General features: G+C 37.4%; 1 protein-coding gene across 1 annotated transcript in view; it reads right to left on the reverse strand.

Moving 5' to 3' along the window:
* The window catches only part of PDE3B (phosphodiesterase 3B), a 176859-nt gene that overhangs the window by 59334 nt on the left and 95260 nt on the right, over positions 1-22265 (reverse strand). Inside the window, exon 2 of the mRNA XM_053899961.1 lies at positions 13799-13849. Coding sequence (XP_053755936.1) covers positions 13799-13849 — 51 coding nt within the window. The remainder of the gene's footprint in view (positions 1-13798; positions 13850-22265) is intronic.

The following is a 22265-nucleotide window of genomic DNA, read 5'->3' on the forward strand; positions in this document are numbered from 1 at the left end:
GAACATAAGGGAAGGGAAATAAAAATAATATAAAAACAGGGAGGGGGACAAAACGGAAGAGACTCATAAATATGGAGAACAAACTGAGGGTTACTGGAGGGGTTGTGGGAGAGCGGATGGGCTAATGGGAAGGGGCACTAAGGAATCTACTCCTGAAATCATTGTTGCACTATATGCTAACTAATTTGGATGTAAATTTTAAAAAATAAAAAATAAAATTAAAAACAACAAAAAACCACAGTATAAATAATGGAGCAAGGGCTTTGTACTGTATACAGTTAGACTCTTATCCTTGAGGCAAGTTGATAGGTTTTTCATTTTTGGATTTTGTATTTTAAGATTATCTTATTCTTTATTGGGTGACATTATGAATTAAGAACTAATTTGTAATGCAACTGTTACATGTAAGCTATTCAGTAAGTGCTGGTCTCCCAATAAATATTAGACTTTTCTTATTCTCCCCCTAAAGAATAAATAAATAAAGTGCAATAAGTAACAGTATAACCACTAATGTTACAGAAAATAAGAAGACAAAAATACAGGAAAAACAGCGTCAGGGTTCAAAGAAGATAGTGATGATTTTGAACTAAATGGTTATCAAAAACTTCATGGAGGAGGTAACATCAGACTTGGCCTTAAAAAATAGATAGGGATGATATTTTTTAAATTTAGAATAAATATTTCATTGATGTATACATATGGTATGATTTTTACTTTTTGAAAATACATATATATGGTGTTCAACTCAATTACCCATAGAAATGAGTGCACTGATAGAACAGTGAATTAATGTTACTTTTGGTGTTCTTGTTATATCTTGAACTTACATTTGAGTATGTCTGCAATTCATAATTATTGAACGCATTTAATGAGTTCACCAAGAAATGGTTTATTAGGCATCCTCAATACATTTTGGAACTAAGAAATGTTATGAAAGTTAGAACAATAATTAAGTAAGATCTTTGCTCTTTGTGGAATTTTTTTTCCTTGTGAAGTATATTTTGTCTTCGTTTTTATTTGAAAACATTTCTATTATTAGGGTACAGTCCAGCTATTTCTAGTATTTATAAATAAATATTTCCCTATACATGTCAAAACAGATAATTAAACATACTTTTGACAAATAGCTTCCCATAAATTTGAATTGCTGAACCAAAGTAAATGAACATGTTAAAATTTGGTCATTACCATAAAACTGCCCTCACATATGTTGGTTAAATCTATACTTCCACAAATTGTATATAATGGCATCTATTTTCCCACACCCAAATGAGAAATCTGATGATATCGGAGTTGGATGTTCCTGGTACAGATCATGCGTCATTTCTCTCCAGTTGCTTTCAAGTTCCTTTGTCTTTAGTTTTCAAACATTTCATTATGACACGGCTTGCAATAAAATTACGGGGGGGGGGGGGGCAGTTCACATTTGGGAGTCACTCAGCTCCTCCAACTTGTACGATTACGTTTTTTGCAAAATTTGGGGAAGTTTTCAGCCATTATTTTTTTCAAATAATCTTTTAAATTCTCTCCCTCCCTCCCTCCCTTCTGTTTCTTTCTTTCTCTCTCCCTCTCTCCCCTTCTTCCTCCCTCCCTCCTCACACTCAGACGTGAATTTCGGATCTTTTATTATCCCTTAGGTCACGAAGGCTCTATTCATTTTGTGTCCATCTATTTTCTCTATGTTGTTCAAACTGGATAAATTCTATTGTTCTATCCTCCAGTTCACAGATTCTCTCCTCCGCCATCTCCACTCGGTTACTGAGCCTATTCAGCAAGTTTTGAATTTCCATTAATAGTTTTTTCAGTTCCATAATTTCCATTTCTTTCTTTTTTATAACTTCTACAGGCCTACCTTGGAGATGCTGCAGGTTTGGCTCCAGACTGCAACAGAGCTAATATCATAATAAAGTGAGTCAAATGAATTTTCCCGTTTCCTAGTGCATATAAATGTTTACAATGTACTGTAGCCTATTGTGTGTGCAAAGGTATTACGTCTAAGAAAATGTACATACCTTAAAAAACTTTATTGCTAGAAGCACTTGGGTGACCCAGCTGGTTAAGCGTCTGACTCTTGATTTCAGCTCAGGTCATGATTTCCCAAGTCATGAGTTCGAGCCCCACATTGGGCTCTGTGATGACAGGTCAGAGCCTGCTTGAGATTGTCTCTCTCCCTCTCTCTCTGTCCATTCCCCACTCGTGCTCTTTCTCTAAATAAATAAACTTTAAAAATACTTAAACATACTTTATTGCTAAAAAATGCTAACCATTATCTGAGTTTTCATCAAGTCACAATCTTTTTGCTGGTGGGGGTCTTGGCTTTGATATTGATGGCTGCAGATTGATCAGGGTGGTAGCTGCTAAAGGTTGGGGTGGTTGTGGCAATTTCTTAAAATAAATGAAGTTTGCTGCATTCAACTGACTCTTCTTTTCACAAATGATTTCTCTGTAGCATGTGATGCTGTGTGACAGCATTTTAAAAAATTTTTAATGTTTATTTATTTTGGGGGAGAGAGAGAGAGAGAGAGGGAGAGAGAAATAAGCAGGCTCCATGCTTTCAGCACAGAGCCTGATGTGGGGGCTCAGACTCACAAACCGTGAAATCATGACCTGAGCAGAAATCAAGAATTGGACACTTAACCAATTGAGCCACCCAGGCACCCCTGTGTGATAGCATTTTACCCACAGAACTCCTTTCAAACTTGGAGTCAACCCTCTCAAAATCTACTGTTGCTTTATCAAGTTTATGTAATGTTCTAAATCCTTTATTGTCATTTCAACAGTCTTCACAATATCCTCACCAGGAGTAGATTCCACCTCAAGGAACCACTTTCTTTGCTCAGTCCTAGGAAGCAACTCCTCATCTGTTGAAGTTTTATCATGAGATCACAGCAATTGAGTCACATCTTCAGGCTCCACTTCTAATTTTATTTCTCTTGCTATTTCTACCACGTGTAGTTACTTTCTCCACTGAAGTCTTTTTTTAATTTTTAAAAGATATTTATTTTTGAGAGAGAGACAGAGCACAAGCAGGGTAGGGGCAGAGAGAGAGGGAGATGCAGAATCTGAAGCAGGCCCCAGGCTTTGAGCCATCAGCAGACAGCCTGATGCAGAACTCAAACTCATGAACCAGGAGATCATGACCTGAGCCGAAGTTGGACGCTTAACAGACTGAACCACCCAGGCTCCCTCCACTGAAATCCTGAATCCCTCAGAGTCATCTATGTGGGTTGGAATCAACTTCTTCCAAATTCTGGTTAATGCTGGTATTTTGACCTCTTCCTATGAGTCATAAATGCTCTTAAGGGCATCGAGAATGGTGAATCCTTTCCAGAAGGTTTTCAATTTTCTTTGCCCAAATCCAACAGAAAAATCACTATCTATGGCAGCTGTAGCCTTACAAAATGTAGTTCTTAAATAATGAGACTTGAAAAGTCAAAAGTACTCCTTGCTCCATAGGCTACAGAATGGATGTTGTGTTAGCAGACAAGAAAACATCAATCTTGTCGCACATCTCCATCAGAGCTCTTGGGTGATCAGGTGCATTGTCAATGAGCAGTAATCTCTGAATCTTTTTTTTTTTTTTTCCTGAGCAATCTGTCTCAAAACTGGGCTTACGATGTTCGATAAACCATGCTGTACATATATGTGCTTTGCTGTTCCATTTACACAGCAGTGTCGGTTTAACATAATTTTTAAGGACCCTAAGATTTTCAGAATAGTAAATGACCACTGGCTTCAACATCAAGTCACCATCTGCATTAGTCCTAATGAAAGAGTCCTTCAAAGGACTTGTCCTTTGAAGCTTTGAAGCTAGGCACTGCCTTCTCCTCTCTGGCTGTGGAAATCCTAGGTGTCATCTTCTTCCAAAAGAAGACTGTTTCACCTACATTGAAAATCTGTTGTTTACTGTAAGCACCTTCAATAATTATCTTAGCTAGATCTTCTGGAAAACCAGCTGAAGCTTCTACATCAGCACTCCCTTGAACTTTTATGTTATAGAGATGGCTTCCTTCCTTAAACCTCAGGAACCAACCTCTACTACTTTCAGACTTTTCTTCCACAGCTTCCTCACCTCTCTCAGCCTTCACAGAATTAAGGAGAGTTAGGGCCCTCCTCTGGATTAGGCTTTGGCTGAAGGGACTATTGCGGCTGGTTTGATCTTCTATCCATACCACGAAAACTTCCTCCGTATCACAGCAGTAAGGCTGTTTCACTTTCTTATCATTCACGTATTCACTGAAGTAGCACTTTGAATTTCCTTCAAGAACTTTTCCTTTGCATTCACAGCTTGAATGGATGATGCAAGAGGCCTAGCTTTTGGCCCATCTCAGCTTTCGATATGCTTTCCTCACTAAGCTTAATCACTTCTAGCTTTTGACTTAAAGTGAGAGATGTGTGGCACTTTCACTTGAACACTTATAGGGCACTGCATGGTTATTAACTGACCTAATTTCAGTATTGTTGCATCTCAGGGAATAAGGAGGCCCAGGAGGAGAGAGATGGGGGAATGGACAGTCGGTGGAGCAGTCATGACACACACATTTACCAATTAAGCTCACCACCTTGCATGAGCATGATTCATGGCACCCCAGAACAATTACAATAGTAACACCAAAGATCACTGATCACAGATTACCATAAAAGGTATAATAATGAAAAAGTTTGAAATATTTTCACAATTACCAAAATGTGTTCGAAAAACATGAAGTGAACAAATGCTGTTGTTAAAATGGCAAAAATAAACTTGCCGATGCAGGATTGCTAAAAACCTTCAGTTTGTAAAAAACACAGTATCTGCGAGGTGCAATAAAGTAAAACACAATAAAAGGAGGTGTGTCTGTACTTTTGTTGTTGTTGTTGAGATTTTCTATTTTGTATTTGTAATTGCTTGTTAGAACATTTGTATGATGGCTGCTTTAAAATTTCTTCCCAGATAACTCCAAATCTGATGCAATTTGGTGTGAAGGATTGATTGTCTTTTCTCACTCAAGTTGTGATTTTCCTGGTTCTTGGTATAACAAGTGATTTTTAATTTTATCATCAACATTTTGGCTATTATCCTAGAAGACTGAGTCCTATTTAAATCTTTTGTATTGGGGCGCCTGGGTGGCTCAGTCGGTTAAGCGGCCGACTTCGGCTCAGGTCACGATCTTGCGGCCCGTGAGTTCGAGCCCCGCGTCGGGCTCTGTGCTGACAGCTCAGAGCCTGGAGCCTGTTTCAGATTCTGTGTCTCCCTCTCTCTCTGCCCCTCCCCTGTTCATGCTCTGTCTCTCTCTGTCTCAAAAATAAATAAAAAAACGTTAAAAAAAAAAAAATAAAAATAAATAAATCTTTTGTATTAAAAGGCAGGCTCTTTGCTTCGATAAAGCACACAGGTCCTGGTCTACTTCTTCAGGCTGTGGTTCTAATGACAATTAGTTTTCAGGGCACTCATAGTACTATTTCACACTGCATGACTTTTTTTCCGGTGCCACATGGGTTTCCACGGGACCCTGCTGGTACCTCTGTTGGTGAGGATATGGGAGGAGGGAAGGAGGAATTTCCTCAGACTGAGCCACCTGGTACCTCCAGGTGGGGGAGGAGAGTCTCTAGGCCACAGAAACAAAGAGCACTTTCTGGGCTAGGCACATGCTGTGACAGTACCCCTTTTGTCAGACCCCCTGGCCACTCAGTCTCTCACTGGGTAAGGAGAATCTCATGCCCAGTAGGGAATGAGAGTACTTCCCTGGACCTCTTACTGTCAGTGGAGTTCTTGGTCACTTTTCCCTTGCTAGAGCAACCAGACTCACTTGGTATAGTTCGAGGGCTCTCATTTAATCTTAGGGAAGGAACGAGCCTACCTGCATCACATTCTGTTGCTGGGCTGGGGAGTCAGGACCTGCGTCACCTTTTGCTGTTAGGCAGGGGTTTTAGGAAACTCGATCACTATTGTTTTCCTCCATTAGTAGGGTCCCTAACTAGTCTACCCTCCTCTTTCCATTTTTCAGAGTTCTCCTTTGGTTGCCCATTGTTATTTCTGGAGTTTATAGGGGCGCCTGGGTGGCTCAGTCGGTTGAGCAGCCAACTTCGGCTCAGGTCATGATCTCGCGGTCCATGAGTTCGAGCCCCGCGTCGGGCTCTGTGCTGACAGCTCAGAGCCTGGAGCCTGCTTCGGATTCTGTGTCTCCCTCTCTCTCTGCTCCTCCCCTGTTCATGCTCTGTCTCTCTCTGTCTCAAAAAATAAACGTTAAAAAAATATATTTCTGGAGTTTATAGTTATACTCAGTGGAGAGGAGAGGGGAGAATTAACCCTGAAGATACACACAGAGCACATAGAGTGATGTGCAGTACACACAGGTAAAGTACAATAAATATTACTATTAATATGGAAAAGTGAGGAGATAAAAATACAAATAGAGTGGCATCAGAGTTCAAAGAAGATACATAAAATTTTAATCTGAATGGTTAACAGAAACTTTATGGAAGGGGTAGCATTTGAGCTGAGATGTTAATTTGGTAGGATTTTATTTATAAAGATTAGGGGAAAATATTTTACGACAAAACTAAAAATGTATTTGGGGGAGTTCATTCTTCAAGAAAGAGCACAAAGGTACAAAAGTGGTAAAATGGCAAAGTACAAGGAACATGAAATTTAAGTACAGGCTTCATTTTTTTTTTTTTTTTTTTTAAGAGCACTAGAACATAAGGTTGGAGGCATGTGGGGACCAAATTTTTGAGAACACCAGATTCCAGGCTCACAGATCTGAGCAGCAGAGAATCATGGATTTTGAGCAGGTTAAAGAGGAAGAACAAAGTGGGGAAAGAGAAAAGGAAGTAACAGAGGGCCCTGGAATGTTAGAGAGGATGAAAAGACAGTTAACAACTGACAGAAATATGGGAAAACAGCATCCTAGGCCAGGAGACCAGCAAGTGTGAAGACCCGAAAGCACAGGCTGCCTAGCTTCTTTGAAGAATAACAAGAAGGCCAGAGTAACTGGTGCAGAGTGAATAAAGGAGAAATTAGTACAACATGAGGGCAGAGAAGTAAAAGGCAGTAAAATAAGGGATCATGTTGTATAAGGTCATTTAAGTCCATGATAAGGACTTGAACTTTTTTCTGGGTAAGAAGAATATAGTAAGCAAGAGTGACAATTTTTTTTTTAACATTTATTTATTATTGAGAGAGAGACAGACAGACAGACAGGGCATGAGCAGGGGAGGGGCAGAGAGAGAGGGAGACACAGAATCCGAAGCAGGCTCCAGGCTCTGAGCTGTCAGCACAGAGCCCGACGCCTGGCTCGGAACTCACAAACTGTGAGATCATGACCTGAGCTGAAGTCGGTCGCTCAACCAACTGAGCCACCCAGGCACCCCAAGAGTGACAAATTTTTAAAGCTGAACTTAAATTCCTATTTCCCATTGGCTTATATATGGCAAACTCTTGTTTTTGCCCAGAGAACTAAGAATAGATTATGCATTCTAAAGGGTTATTGAAGAGGAGGAGGGGGAGGTAGGCAGACTTGGTGGCTTTATTTCACCTGCAAATGCTAAAATATTTACTCTCTGGTCCTTTATAGAAAACATTTTGCTAAGTCCTGTCTTATAATTTCAGAGATACTTAGTATTCATTATTACTGAAATTAATATAAGATTAGCTCACATTTTTATTCAATGCTACTATCTCCCAGGCACTTTATTATTATTATTATTATTATTATTATCATCATCATCATCAGCCCTCTGAAAGAAGTGGTATTATTCCCAATTTATAGATGAGAAAATAGGTTCAGAGTGACTTAAGAGGCTTGCCTTATTTTTCAAAAGAAGGCTGTATCAACCCAACTCTTCTGCCTAGAATAACTAGTCTAGAAAAGAAAATGGACTAAACTAGTCCGTTTCAAAGCCTCAGAGCACAGCCAAGCAGCCAGGGCTTGAAAGAATAAGACCTCAGAGTTAAAAAATTAAAATGAACCCCACTATTCTGTGCTACTTTTTCCCCTCAAGGAAACCACTGCAGATTCATAACTGGCCAGGGCAGAGAGGAGAAGCAGCAGAGCAGTTAAGAGGGTAGGAAATAAAGTAGAGCTTTCTGTCATCTCAGGAGGCTAGCAGACCAAAACTGGAGTTCAGGGTTATCAAGACAGGCAGAGCTTTAAAGACAAAGCAAGCACTCTGAGAGAAGAAACAAAACCAAGCTTGAATTCAGAGCAGCTTTGCCCCTAAAGGCATTTGCCAATTTGCAAACAGTGGCCAAGAGATGGAGAAACCAAGCAAAATTTCTCAAAAAGATTTCTATTTTGAAAGTGAAACAGAGGGGCGCCTGGGTGGCTCAGTCAGTTGAGCGTCTGACTTCAGCTCAGGTCATGATCTCACAGTCCCTGAGTTCAAGCTTCACGTTGGGCACTGTGCTGACAGCTCGGAGCCTGGAGCCTGCTTCGGATTCTGTGTCTCCGTCTCTCCCTCTCCCTCTCTCTCTCTCTCTCTTTGCCCTCTCCCACTCACATTTGCTTTCCCCTCCTCAAAAATAAATAAACATTAAAAAAATTTTAATTAAAAAAAAAAGTAAAATAGAGCTTTCAGCAGTCTCAATGCTGGAGGGAACAACAGAAGGAGTTACTAGAAAACACATCAGTAACTAAGCTGTTATAAGAAAAGATAGGGGCACCTGGGTGGCTCAGCCGGTTGAGCATCCGACTTCAGCTCAGGTCATGATCTCACAGTTTGTGGGTTCCAGCCCCGCATCAGGCTCTGTGCTGACCGTTTGCTCAGAGCCTGGAGGCTGCTTCAGATTCTGTGTCTCCTTTTCTCTCTGCCCCTCCCCCGCTCACACTTTGTCTCACTCTGTTTCTCAAAAATAAATGTAAAGAAAATTAAAAAACAAAGATAGAAAACCTGAATAGACCTAAAACTATTAAAGAAACTGAATCCATAGTTTAAAATTTGCTCATTAAAAAAAACTCCAAACTGAGATGGCTTCACCAGAACATTCTTTTAAACATTAAAGAAAGAAAGAATACCAATCTTACCAAACTTTTCTAGATAACAGAGACTGAATATACCACTTTAAAAGGCTACTGTAACCTTTATACCAAAAACATGACAAGAACATTATGGAAAACAAGAATTGTGGGGCCAATTCTCTCTCATAAACATGGATACAAAATTCTAAAACAAAATATTAATAGTATCCAGTGATACATATATACATTTTATATACATTTATACATTTTTTAAATATCTTTATCAAATTTGCTTTATTCTGGGAATATGGAGATGGTTCAACACAGATATAGAATTAAACAATATGATTCACCACATTAAAAGAACAAATGGAAAAAAATCCAGGAATCATCTCAATAGATGCAGAAAAACTATCTGATAAAAATTCTACACCCATTCATGACTAAAAAGAGAAAAAATGCCTTAGTAAATTAGGATTAGAATGGAACTTCCTTAATCTGATAAAGGGCATCTACAGAAAATATTAGTGATATTTTCATCAAAAGACATCATGATAAACCAGACTGGGAGAAGACATTTCTAAATACATACACTTTAACATACATACTATACATACCTATACATATATGTGTGTGTGTATACACATATATACATATATACACACATATATACGTGTGTGTGTGTGTGTGTGTGTGTGTGTGTGTGTGTGTGTGTGTATTCATGTCTGAAATACACAAAAAATCCTACTGGTCACCAAGTAAAAGGTAAATAATCAGTATTAAAATAGGAAAAAACCTGACCAGAGAATATCTGGGTAGCCAATTAACATAAGATCCTCAACCTGATGAGTCATCAGTGAAATGCAATTATTAAAAGCACCATGATAATACTGCTTCACAGCCACCATAATGATTTAAAACAGACACTACCAAGTGTTGACAACGATGTGGAATAACTGGAACTATCAGAGGCTGATGGCTGGGTAAAATCTGATACGATCTCTTTGGAAAATTACTGAGTACTATCTACTGAAACTCAGCATATGCATGCATACTCGATGAGCTAGCAATCTACTCTAAGATATACACCCAACAAAAGACATCAAGAGTGTTCCAGCAGCATTACTTGCAATAGCCACGAAGGGGTTCAGGACAGGCCCTCCCAGAATGTGCCACTTTGGCATATGGATTATTTTTTAAGCTGAAGGCCCTTGAGATCCTGTGGCCCCATGAGAAACTTTTGCCCCTCCCTTAACTAATAGAAGAATCTATATTGGTGGGGGGGGGGGGGTTCTTTCCCAGAATAAGGGTTATTAGCAGAGATCATCTTTTTTAAGATTTTATTTTTAGGTAATCTTTACACCCAATGTGGGCTCAAACCTATACCCCAAGATCAAGAGTTACATGCTCTACCTGACTAAGCCAGCCAGAAGCCCCCAGCAGAGATCAATTTTATCTGGGTGAACCATCTGTACAGCAGGGCAAACATCTAATTACCAAACATATGCTCTACTTACCGCCCTGTGAATTATATTCCTTTCCTCTGAAGTTCCAGACCCATGTCCCCTTTCTCCTTAGTTGAGAATGACATATATACCTTATTTTGTCTGATTATTTTTGGAATTTCCATGTCTATGTGGACTCCCTATACAGATGCCTATTAAATTTGATTTTCTCCTGTTCATCTGTCTTATGCCAATTTGATTCTTAGCCCAGCTAGAAGGACCTTTGAGGAGGAATTCTTGCTTCCTGACAGCCAAAAATGAAACTTAAAAAGAAAAAGTCCATCTACTATAGGATGAAAAAATTGGAGTATATTCATTCAATGAACTACTAAATAGAATGAAAATGAATGAATTACTGCTATGTGCAATAATATTAATCTCCTAAATATAATTTTGAAAGAAAGAAGCAAAAAATACATATCATTAATTCCACTCATATAAAATTCAAAGACAGAAAAACTAAGTTGTGATGACAAAAATCAACATTGATATCATGCTTGGGAGAAGTTGATGACCAGGAGGGGAACATAAGGGGGGACTTTGGGGGAGCTGAATTCTTCATCTGAAAGACAATCACATGTATATAATCACTTTGAGAGAATTCATCAAGTTGTACACTTATGACTTACACATTTTTATATATGAATGTTACACTAAAAATTTTTTTAGAGGATGAGAAAGAGGAAGAGGAAGAGAGGGAGGAAAGAAGGAGACAGGTATCTGATATCACATACCAGTCTGTATGACTACAAGCCCATGCTTTTAACCAGGACTGCTTATTTATCTTTAGATTTTACTAATAATTTAAATACTCTATTAATTGAAAACTGAGGATCTTGGTGGATATAACTGATGAGAAAGCCCTTGTGTAGGTCAAAGAACCAGCCCTTTTTAGGTCATAAGTGGCCTTCTTGATTTCATTTGACTGCAATAATTACATTTTTATTCCCCAAAATCCAGAAAATATTTCATTCTTATGGGCTGTTGTGGATATTCCATTCACATTTTAAAAATAAAACACACTCAAAGGAATATTCATTTTTTAAAAATTGGTATAGAGACAACTAACTAAATAAATCTAATTAATGGGTAATGTTTCTGTAAATACAAAGAACAGAGATTTGATATTTACTGATATTTATCGATTAGCATGAAAACCATCAGGTTTCAAAACAGTACATTAACCATAGTATTATAATTTTTGTAGAATAGAATAGATTTTAATACAATGGAAAAATGGGAAAAGATCTGTAAAGATATACATCAAAAGTTAACATAATTAACATAGTTATTGTTTGATGTTTAGAAATGGTTTTTCTTCTTTCTCTTATATATGTATTTTCAATTCTGTTATGAATAGATATTACTTAAGTGACCAAAAAAGTTTAAAAGTACATATTGGGGCACCTGGGTGGCTCAGTCAGTTGTGTCTGACTTCAGCTCAGGTCACAATCTCACAGTTTGTGAATTCGAGCCCCGCATCAGGCTGTCAGCATGGAGCCTACTTAAGATCCTCTACCCCCCTCCCTCGCTCTCACATTCTCTCTCAAAAATAAATAAACATTAAAAAATTTTTTTAAAGAAAAAGAGTATATATTATAGGATTTTATTTGTATATATGAAGTTCATCAATAAGCAAAACTAACTACTCAAAGTCAAGATAGACATTATCTTTGGGGATATAGGAAATAACCCCTAATGGTGTATAAGTAAGACTTCTGGAATGCTGGTAAAGTTCTACTTCTGGATGTTGGTCCTAGTCACATGGGATGTTTAGTTTGTGAAACTTCATCAAGCTATGCACTTTTCTTTTACATATACATATATGTTTTTTAAGTACACTTCATGCCCAGCACAGAGTCCAGCTCGGGGCTTGAACTCACAACACAACCCTAGATCAACACCTGAGCTAAGATGAAGAGTAGGATGCTTGACTGACCAGGACACCTAGGTACCCCAGGCTGTGTACTTTTCTGTATGTATAATTCAATTAGAAGTTTATCAAAAACTCTAAGTAGAGTGTTTTCATTTCCCTAACAAAATGCCACTTGTTTTTGCTTTTTCTCATATATGGCCTTAAATCTTTTTTTTTTTTCCCTGCTGTGAATCAGTTGCCCACAATAAGAAAAAAAACCTCATCCTTAATATGGAATTAGTAGTTTATTCTGAGCCCAGATTATATGAGTAACATTTAAAAAATAACTCTTGGGGTGCCTGGGTGGCTCAGTCAGTTGAGTGTCTGACTTTGGCTCCGGTCATGATCTCACGGTTCACAAGTTTGAGTCCCACGTCAGGCTCTGTGCTGACAGCTCAGAGCCTGGAGTCTGCTTCGAATTCTGTGGCTCCTTCTCTCTCTGCCCTCCCCTGCTCATGCTCTCTCTCTCAAAAATAAACAAACATTGGGGCGCCTGGGGGGCTCAGTCGGTTAAGCGTCCGACTTCGGCTCAGGTCACGATCTCGCAGTATGTGAGTTCGAGCCCCGCGTCGGGCTCTGTGCTGACTGCTCAGAACCTGGAGCCTGTTTCAGATTCTGTGTCTCCCTCTCTCTCTGACCCTCCCCCGTTCGTGCTCAGTCTCTCTCTGTCTCAAAAATAAATAAACGTTAAAAAAAAAAATTAAAAAAAAAATAAATAAACAAACATTAAAAATTTTTAAAAACTTATATAAGTATGGTTTCTTCTTCTTCCTTACAATTAAAATGTATTTAAAAAAAAACAAACAACTAATACCTAAATGAAAGTTCCATTCATTTTAGTTCAGTTAAAGAAAATCTTATGAAAAAAATTTTTTAAATGTCAAAAGTTCCATTACAGGGGTGCCTGGGTGACTCAGTCAGTTAAGCATCCCATTTCAGTTCCGGTCATGATTTCACAGTTCATGAGTTCAAGCCCCACGTCATGGTCTATGTTGACAGCTCAGAGCCCGGAGCCTGCTTCAGATTCTGTGTCTCCCTCTCTCTCTGCCCCTGCCCTGCTCATGCTCTGTCTCTCTCTCCTTCAAAAATAAAAAAAAATAAAAATAAAAAGTTTCGTTAAAGTACACCTAAAACTTTAACATTATGTGTCAACTATACTTCCAACTAAAAAAAGTTTCAGGGGCACCTGGGTGGCTCAGTTGGTTGAGAGTCCGACTTTGGCTTAGGTCATGATCTCACTGTTCCTGAGTTTGAGCCCCGCATCGGGCTCTGTGCTGGCAGCTTAGAGTCTGGAGCCTGCTTCAGATTCTGTGTCTCCCTCTCTCTCTCTGTCCCTCCCCTGCTCATGCTCTGTATCTCTCTCTTCTCAAAAATAAATAAACATTATTTAAAAAGTTTCATTACAGATATTAGTTATTAGTGATATTATTTAAATTTACCTGATAATGAGGTTTATACCATTGCTTTAAGTCCCAGTCCCAAAGAATCATCTGGAAAAAAAAAAAAAAATTTAGTTACAAACCAGAATCCAACAAACAAACATATGTAAAGACAAAATGGATCTTTAATTACAGATACCTAAAATAGCTTACAGCTTGGAAGGGGAATTGGGAAGGTAATAGTAAAAATTATCTCTAGACAGAATATTCCATAAATTATGTACTCTGTGATTGAGAAATCAAAAGAATAGTCAGAATAAAGTCACTATAATAAGCCATATTAAATAGCAAAATATCTATTACCACAAAAAGGAAAATACAAATCAAAATAACACCTATTTACTAAAAAATACAAGAAAAATGACAAATCATCAGCAACTCTCCCTGTCCCCACCGTCTTCAAAGGATCATCACTCACATCCTAAACCAGTGTCAATGGGTGGTGCTATTTCCTTACTAATAAGGCACCTGTCAAAATCCATTTTAAAAGCTTATCCTTGGGGTTAGATTAAGTACAAATCATACCTGATTATAAAAAGCAACACTCAACCCTTTTGATATGCAGATAATTACGATGGTTTTCCTGTCTCTTTAAAGGCTATCAGTGATAACTTCTTAGTCCCAGACTAATCTTTTTCCTGTCCTTTTAATTCCCAGCAGACTTTTCTGGCTGCTTCCCCTTCCAATAGTCCCTATGCTCCAGGAGAAAAAAATTAGTTTTCATTTAGCAAGCTATAACTGCTATCTATAGTTAATCCTAAATTTCTTTTAAGATTATTTAGTTAACAAATAGGTCTCCTCCTTTTGCCTAAATAGATTATAATTGCAATTTTCTACACAGTTTTGAACCCTAGTCTTGAATTTAAACCTAACTTGTAATACAATCACCTGATTTCCATATACTGAACTATTGTTTTTTTCAAGCCCCCAGTAGGGGGGCTCCAACTCACAACCCAGAGATCAAGAGTTACACACTCTACCAACTGAGCCCGCCAGATGCCCCTATACTGAACTATTTGTATTGTTTTTTGTCATTAGGTCTTCTGTCTCCAGGTTGCAAAAGATCTTGAAAGTATTATCCACTCTATCATTGGTCCAATATTTTATCAGGAGTTGGCAGATTTTCTTCTGTAAAGGGATAGATAGTAAATATTTTAGGCTTTGCAAGCCACCTAAGGTCACTATGACATAATCTTTTTTTGTTTTACAACCCTTTAAAAATGCAAAAACATTCTTAGCTCAAGAGCCACACAAAAACAGGCTCCCTGGCTGTCCGATTTCATAGATGGGCTATAGCTTGCTGAACCTTATTGTATATAATATTCTCCCCTCCTTAATCACTCAAAACATTGTCAGCTGTCATTATCTCCATGTCCTCGTCAACATCCTTGCAGAAGGTCATCTCTTTGCCAATGAAAAGAAACCTGTTCCTTCCCAAAGAAAATGCAGACATACTAAGACCACTTATAAAATTCAGGGGCCAGTACCACAAAATGGCTATAGTAGAACTATATGCAAAACACATCATGAATATTAGTAGGTTCACTGAATTTATGCAGTACTTTATATGGCTCTAAGTGTAGTCCTGATATAATTATTTCAGGTTGTGATTTGACCAGGATACATTCCAGGTTCCACAGACATTTAATTAATGCAGTTTAAGATGTTAATAACTTTCTAAAACACTCACATTAAGAATAGCATAACTTAAATCCCCGAGTTTCTTTTATACTTGGTACTGCTAGGCTCCATTTTGTCCATGCTATTCTTATACAATAAAAACCTGCAATACTTTACTTCCGTCCTTAATTTAGCCTGTCAACGTTTTCTTTTGCGATTGAGGAGGTCAACTAGCCTATTCACCATTCTGCTCATTGTTTGTAAATCTGATGTCTTCTTAAGTACACCAATAAAAGTACAGAATAGATAGGTGTGAGGCCAGAGCCACAGGATGGGTCATCCAAAATAACCCAGGAGATACGCATCAATTCACTAATTTGCATTCTAAATCTACAAACTTGCCCAAGTGTACTGTCATCCAATCCATACTTATACATTTCTTCTACAAGCATGCCATCCAACAGTGCCTATTCCACATGCCAATTCCTCATACTCCCAATTCATCAGTCTAGGTAGAAGCTGATCTCTTGCTAAATCAAGCACATTTGCAGGAGGACAGCTTCTTAACAGTGAGTCTTCCTTGCACCTCACTTCATTCACTTGGATAATTAAATAAATACTATCTTTTTCAAGGTTTGTACTCTAATGCCGGAACCGTATTTGTATTCGTGTCACGCATTCTTACTGGTTGTCCTGTCCCTCCCAAGCTGATGAAAATTTGTTCCCGGGAAACAAAAAACATCTTAAAACTAATAAAATGGGTATAGCCCTCCAAACGCCACAGTATATAAACAGGCCGTCAATCTACTGTACTGAAATTTCATAGAGGGGAAGGGATGACTGGAGGAAAAACAGTGTTTAAAACAGCTCCTTAGGGGAGTGATAATGAAAATAAGGTTGCGAAATACTGAAATAAAGTAGTCTAGCTTCTTGCTTACAAAAGCAACATTAGCTTACATTCTGAGAGACCGTTCCAGGCTGCCTACTCAGAAGCCGGTGCTAACATGAGAGGTGATGTATACTCTATTCTAACGGCTCTTGTAGGTTTTTGTCTGAAAACCTGCATGTTAAGAACTGAAAACAGATACCATGAAAGTCACAAACTTCTGGTAGACAGTCTTCTATTTAATTTGAACTAGCATATTAGTGATTTTGAAAAAAAAAAAATTTTTTTGCATGAGTAGTAGATGTATGATCCAGAAGTTCCTTAGGTATATATTAGAGCAGTCTTATTCCAAGTGTGGTCCACAGTAAAATAAAGAAATTAGAATACATGTTTAATAATTTTTATAGCAATTAAACATTGCCAAAACATTTTTAGTGAATTTTACCAAAGCATCAATCCACCACAAATTCAGAGAAAAACCTTTCCAAAGCTTGAACTTTGCTATATGGTTTAATATAAATGCACACAGCTGCACTGTTTGGAGTAGCAAAAAAACTAGATACAACCCAAATGTCTGTCCATAACAAAAGGGAGAAATTTGTGTATATTCATACAATGCAATACAATGGTGACAATAAATGAAGTACAGCTCCATACTATATAAATAAATCCCAGAAACATACGATTGAATGAGAAAAACAAGTCACAGAAGGATACATACAGTAATTTCACACATGTAAAATATACTGAAATATACTTTTTAAGAATATAAATACATGAGAAACTATAAAGAAATGCAGTATGGGGGAGCCTGGGTGGCTCAGTTAGTTAAATGTCTGACTTGGGCTTAGGTCATGATCTCGTGGTTCCTGAGTTCCAGCCCCGCATCGGACCCTCTGCTGTCAGCACAGAACCCGCTTCAGATCCTCTGTCTCCCTCTCTGTCTTCTCCTTCCCCACTTGCACTCTCTCTCAAAAATAGACAAACATTAAAAAAAAAATCAGTATGGTGATTGTATCTAAGGGAAAAGAGAAGGAAATTAGATCTGGGAGTGGTGTACAAGGCACTTCAAACTTAATGGTAATGTTCAAAATTAATGGTAAAGGAGAATTGATGGTGTTTGTTATTCTTCATCTATACTTTAGGCAAATTTTACAAGTTTTTGTTAAGCTTCAATTAAAAAATTAAGAATTTAGATAGGTAAAGAAATGAAGACGGTGACTAGCAAAAACTCTTGAGAAATCACGCTGGAAATGGCGAGAATGAAATGGAACAACAGTTGGAGAAGAATGTGGGGATAATATTTTGTTGTTGTTGTTAACCTGGTAGCCTCTAGAATTTGTCTATACTTGATAGGAATGATCCAGGACAGTAGGAGCACTAATAATACAGGATAAATTGAGACAGATTCAAAGTAATAATACCCTTAATGAAAACATTGCTCAATGTCTCTATAATATTAGGGCTTAGATAAAATTTAGGAAATACTAGGAAATAGTAATGGAGTATTCACTATTATTTATCAGATTATGATTTGTGAATCACTAGTCATTTGTCAGTGGTCTGGAATATTTAAAGGGCAAAAGGAATCAATTTAGCTTATAAATACTTCAGAATTGTGAAATATAAGATTAATTCTGATTTCCACACAAATATCATCTTTTTTTAAGGTTATTTATTTTTGAAAGAAAGAGACAGAGACACAGCACAAGTGGGGGAGGGACAGAGAGAGAGGAAGACAGAGTATTAGAAGCAGGCTCCAGGCTCTGTGCTCTCAGCACAGAGCCCAACATGAGGCTCAAACTCACGAGCCACAAGATCACGACCTGAGCCAAAGTCAGAGGCTTAACCAACTGAACCACCCAGGTGCCCCTCATCATTTTCATCTTAATAACTATTATATTCTTCAAAGCTGGGCAGGTGCCCTAGGTCTGTGTTATTCTTTACAAGTCATCTTATCTAAAGTATTTTTAGGTCATTCAAATATTCTTTACATCTGTTAAATCTGCATTCCTTTCATTGTTGTTGCATTGTATCTCCAATCAAAAAACTAAATGGTTCTAAGTTGGTTTCCTAAAGCTTAATTAAGGTGTTGATAAAAACAAACATAAATAACTCAGAATAAATGCTAAGCCTAGAGCAAGAACAAGACTCCAATGCAAATGCAATACAAATCTCTGGGTGTGAGAATACCACACAAACCCATAAAAACAAAAATATTACTAGGGCATACAATAGTGAGTATCGAAAAGCTAATTTTGGGGGCTCAGTCGGTTGAGCATCTAACCCTTGATTTTGGCTCAGGTCATGATCTCACAGTTCCTGGAATCGAGCCTAGCTGACAGCATGGAGCTTGCCGGGGAATTCTCTCTCTCTCTCTCTCTCTCTCTCTCTCTCTCTCTCTCTCTCTCTCTGCCTCTCACCTGAGCACACATGTGCATGCACACGTGCTCTCTCTCTCTCTCAAAATAAATAACCTTTAAAAAAATAAAAGCTAATTTTTTTAAATTATTTTTTAATGGTTATTTATTTTGAGAGAGAGGGAGGGAGAGGGAGCACATGTGATCAAGGGAGGGGCAGAGAGAGAAGGAGAGAGAGCATCTGAAGCAGGCTCTGTGCCAACAGCAGAGAGCCCCCCGATGCAGGGCTCAAACTCACAAACCATAAGATCATGATCTGAGTCAAAGTCAGACGCTTAACCGACTGAGATACCTAGGCACCCCAAAGCTTATATTTTTTAGACTTGTAATTCTTTCACTCTATATTCTTCTGCATGGTTTTCACTTTGAAACTTTATCAAATAATGATGATAGGAAGCCGTGGAAACTTTCATGGTCTATACAAACAAAACATAAAAATGTTTTCGGTAGACCAACAGAATTTTTCTAGAACAAGCACGTAATGCTTTCTTACATGAAACTGAAGATTTTTGTTCCTAAAACAGAAGAGACAAAAACTATAGAGGCACCATTCAGATTCTGTGCTCCTCACTGCAAAAGCATATTAAAAAAAGACAAACTATTGCCAAGAGATTTGTAAAGCCAGCCACACAGATGATAAACATTATGCTGGAAGAGTGAACAGAGTAATTAATTTCCAACATATACTTGCCATATGACACCTTGGGACATCACAGAATTGAAAAGGCATATAATGTAAAAAAGTAACTACTGGGGCTCTGTGTGGCTCAGTCAGTTAAGTGTCCAGCATCAACTCAAATCATGATCTCATGGACAGTTTGTGGGTTTGAGCCCTGCATTGGGCTCTGTGATGACAGCTCAGAGCCTGGGCCTGCTTTGGATTCTGTCTCCCTCTCCCTCTGCCCCTCCTCCACTTGCACGCTGTGTCTCTCTCTCAAAAATAAACAAACATTAAGAAAAAATTTTTTAAAAAGTAACTACTGTCACATTTGCATACAGTAGATATTTTACTTTATTGCTGGATAAATGCATTCATGTGCTAAGTCTGAATCAGCTCTTGGTGTATATGCAATACACATGAGGAAGGGTCGCAGACAAATTTTTATGTGTTTATCACTGAAAATCCATGCTACAAAAGATGATATTTTCCCCTATGTAATGATTATTTTGTGAACTCTGTCAGAAACTGAAAAATGTGTGTTGGAATAAGTTCTAAAAGAATTAGTTATCTGTACAGCAAGGAAAAGTCTTGCTAAACAATGACAATAACTCCTAACTGCAAGTTTATACGTTACTTTATTCACAGAAAACAGCTGGTGATTAAAACACATATGCTGGTCATAATTCAATGTTAAAGAAATAGCATAAATGTAAATGCACTCAATTTTTGGGCACAGAGTATACATCTTTTCAGTGTGCTATAGAAAATGAGGCAAAAAAAAAAAAAAGAAAATGAGGCAAATATAAAAATATTAAAAAACAAAATATAAACACAAATAGTAAATATAACAGAAGTGTTTTTCTCGATAAGTCACATAGAACTTCTATTTCTCAAGCTTTTAAGTATGATAATGCCCATTAACTTAGCAACTGACACAACCCTGAAAATAATCTGCAGTGAGAAATCTCTTCACAATTGGCAGGGTCCATGTTGAATATTCAAAACCAACAGCCACAAACACTTGCTGCCTTCCATCACCAATTATGGGTTTGCTTGGATTTTTCTAATTTAAGAGAAATAGAGAAAAGAAAAGAATTTGGTTGGAGATAGGATGAATCTACAACACACAACCTATTTACTCATCAGTGAGCTGCAACAGAGATACCTTCAACACTGTAAACAATGTTCATGGATATAAAAATACTGGAATTTTTAGTTTTTAAAAATTATATGAATCATTTTTATACATTTATCTAAAATTAGTAGGTGCCTACCATGCATAATGAATACCCAGTGGATAGTATACAGATACTAAAATTTAAGAAGAATTGGTAGAAACATTTATTCCTCCTGTGTAATAATATATAGCTCTTTTAAAATCTTACTTCCAAGTAAACAGTGTATCAGTATATGTCCTGTATATATGTTGTTCCCAAGTCAGCAAAATTTTAGGCACTAAACTTTAGTACCAATACCAAAGTAGATCATGTAAATAATTTAAATATAAAAATAAGTAATTTAAATTAGCTAAATTTTGAAGCACAGTAAAAAAAGAAGTTATAGTGGGTATGGTAGGTTTTCAAAATATGGTTCTACTATAAGACATTGTTTAATAATGAAAGCATGAACTTTTAAGTGCTGTTTTAGGAGCTTCCAATATTATATTCATCTGTTTCCTTCTAAGCTCGAATATAATATAGTATCAGAAATCGATATATATTTTCACATACTACAGTAATCTGTTCAAAACTAATTTTAAAAACAGCATTTAAGTAACATATGAGGTGTATACTACTAAAAAATGTTTTTAGTTGATTTGATAAAAGGAACCCAAGACTATGCCTTCATATAAATTCAACTTTGTGGTTAAAAAACTGAATCCTGATAAAAGTTTCTGTTTGAATATGTTTGTAAGTCCAACATGCTTTACAGAGCTCTGCAAAACCACCAACACCACAGTGAAACATCAGCAGTACAACCAGGAGATGTTATCAGGGTCAATTACGTCAATGAGGTTTTATTTCATTGTTCCCTATGTAGCCAAAAAGAAAAACATATATGTGCCTTAAGTCAAACTTACATTACTGTTGTACTTATGTGAAATTTAAAAAGTATTATGGTACAGCTGTGAATTAACTGTTACAATACCTTTTATTCTTTTATTTCTTAGTGACATTTTACTTGCGCTTTGTGTATAAATCTATCCTAATGAAATTGGCTGAATTTCAGTATTCCCAAGTTTTTCTGTATCTATGCTTTCCAACTCAGACCCAATAAAGAACCCATTTAACTCTGTGATTGAGTTTACTGAACATAAGCCAAAAACATAAATGGATAGCCAAAGCGTTAAACTAACTAAAACTGTACTAAGTCCAACGTGCAAAGACAGTATCCTTGACCCCTGTATGACAAAGAAGGGCCCCGGTCAGAAAACCTGAGAAGCAGGAAAAGGGGTGTGTGTGTGTGTGTGTGTGTGTGTGTGTGTGTGTGTGTGTGTAGGGCAGGTGGTGGGAGGACTAGTATTAGAAACTAATCTCATTCACTACCCCTACTAAGCAATCAAATAATATGATTATGTTCAGGGTAACTTAGACTATATGCTATATCCCAGCACTATGTTAGGCACTTAATACCTATTGTCTCCTTTAATCTCTACTAGAATTCTCTGTGGTAAGCCTTTTTTCCCCATTTTACAGATGATACAACAGAGACTAAGAAAGGTTAAGTAACCTGCCCAAAGTCACATGACTAGTAAGTGGCAGAGACAGAAACTAGATTCAACTCTAACTCCAAAGCTTTAAGGATTTTTAACCACAATGCCACATCATCTTAGAATTATCATCATTTACTAAATGCTGTTATGTCCTAACAATGTGGCAG

This window comes from Panthera pardus, unplaced genomic scaffold, assembly GCF_024362965.1.
Source record: "Panthera pardus isolate Hobbes unplaced genomic scaffold, ASM2436296v1 HiC_scaffold_12, whole genome shotgun sequence".
NCBI lineage: Eukaryota > Metazoa > Chordata > Mammalia > Carnivora > Felidae > Panthera > Panthera pardus.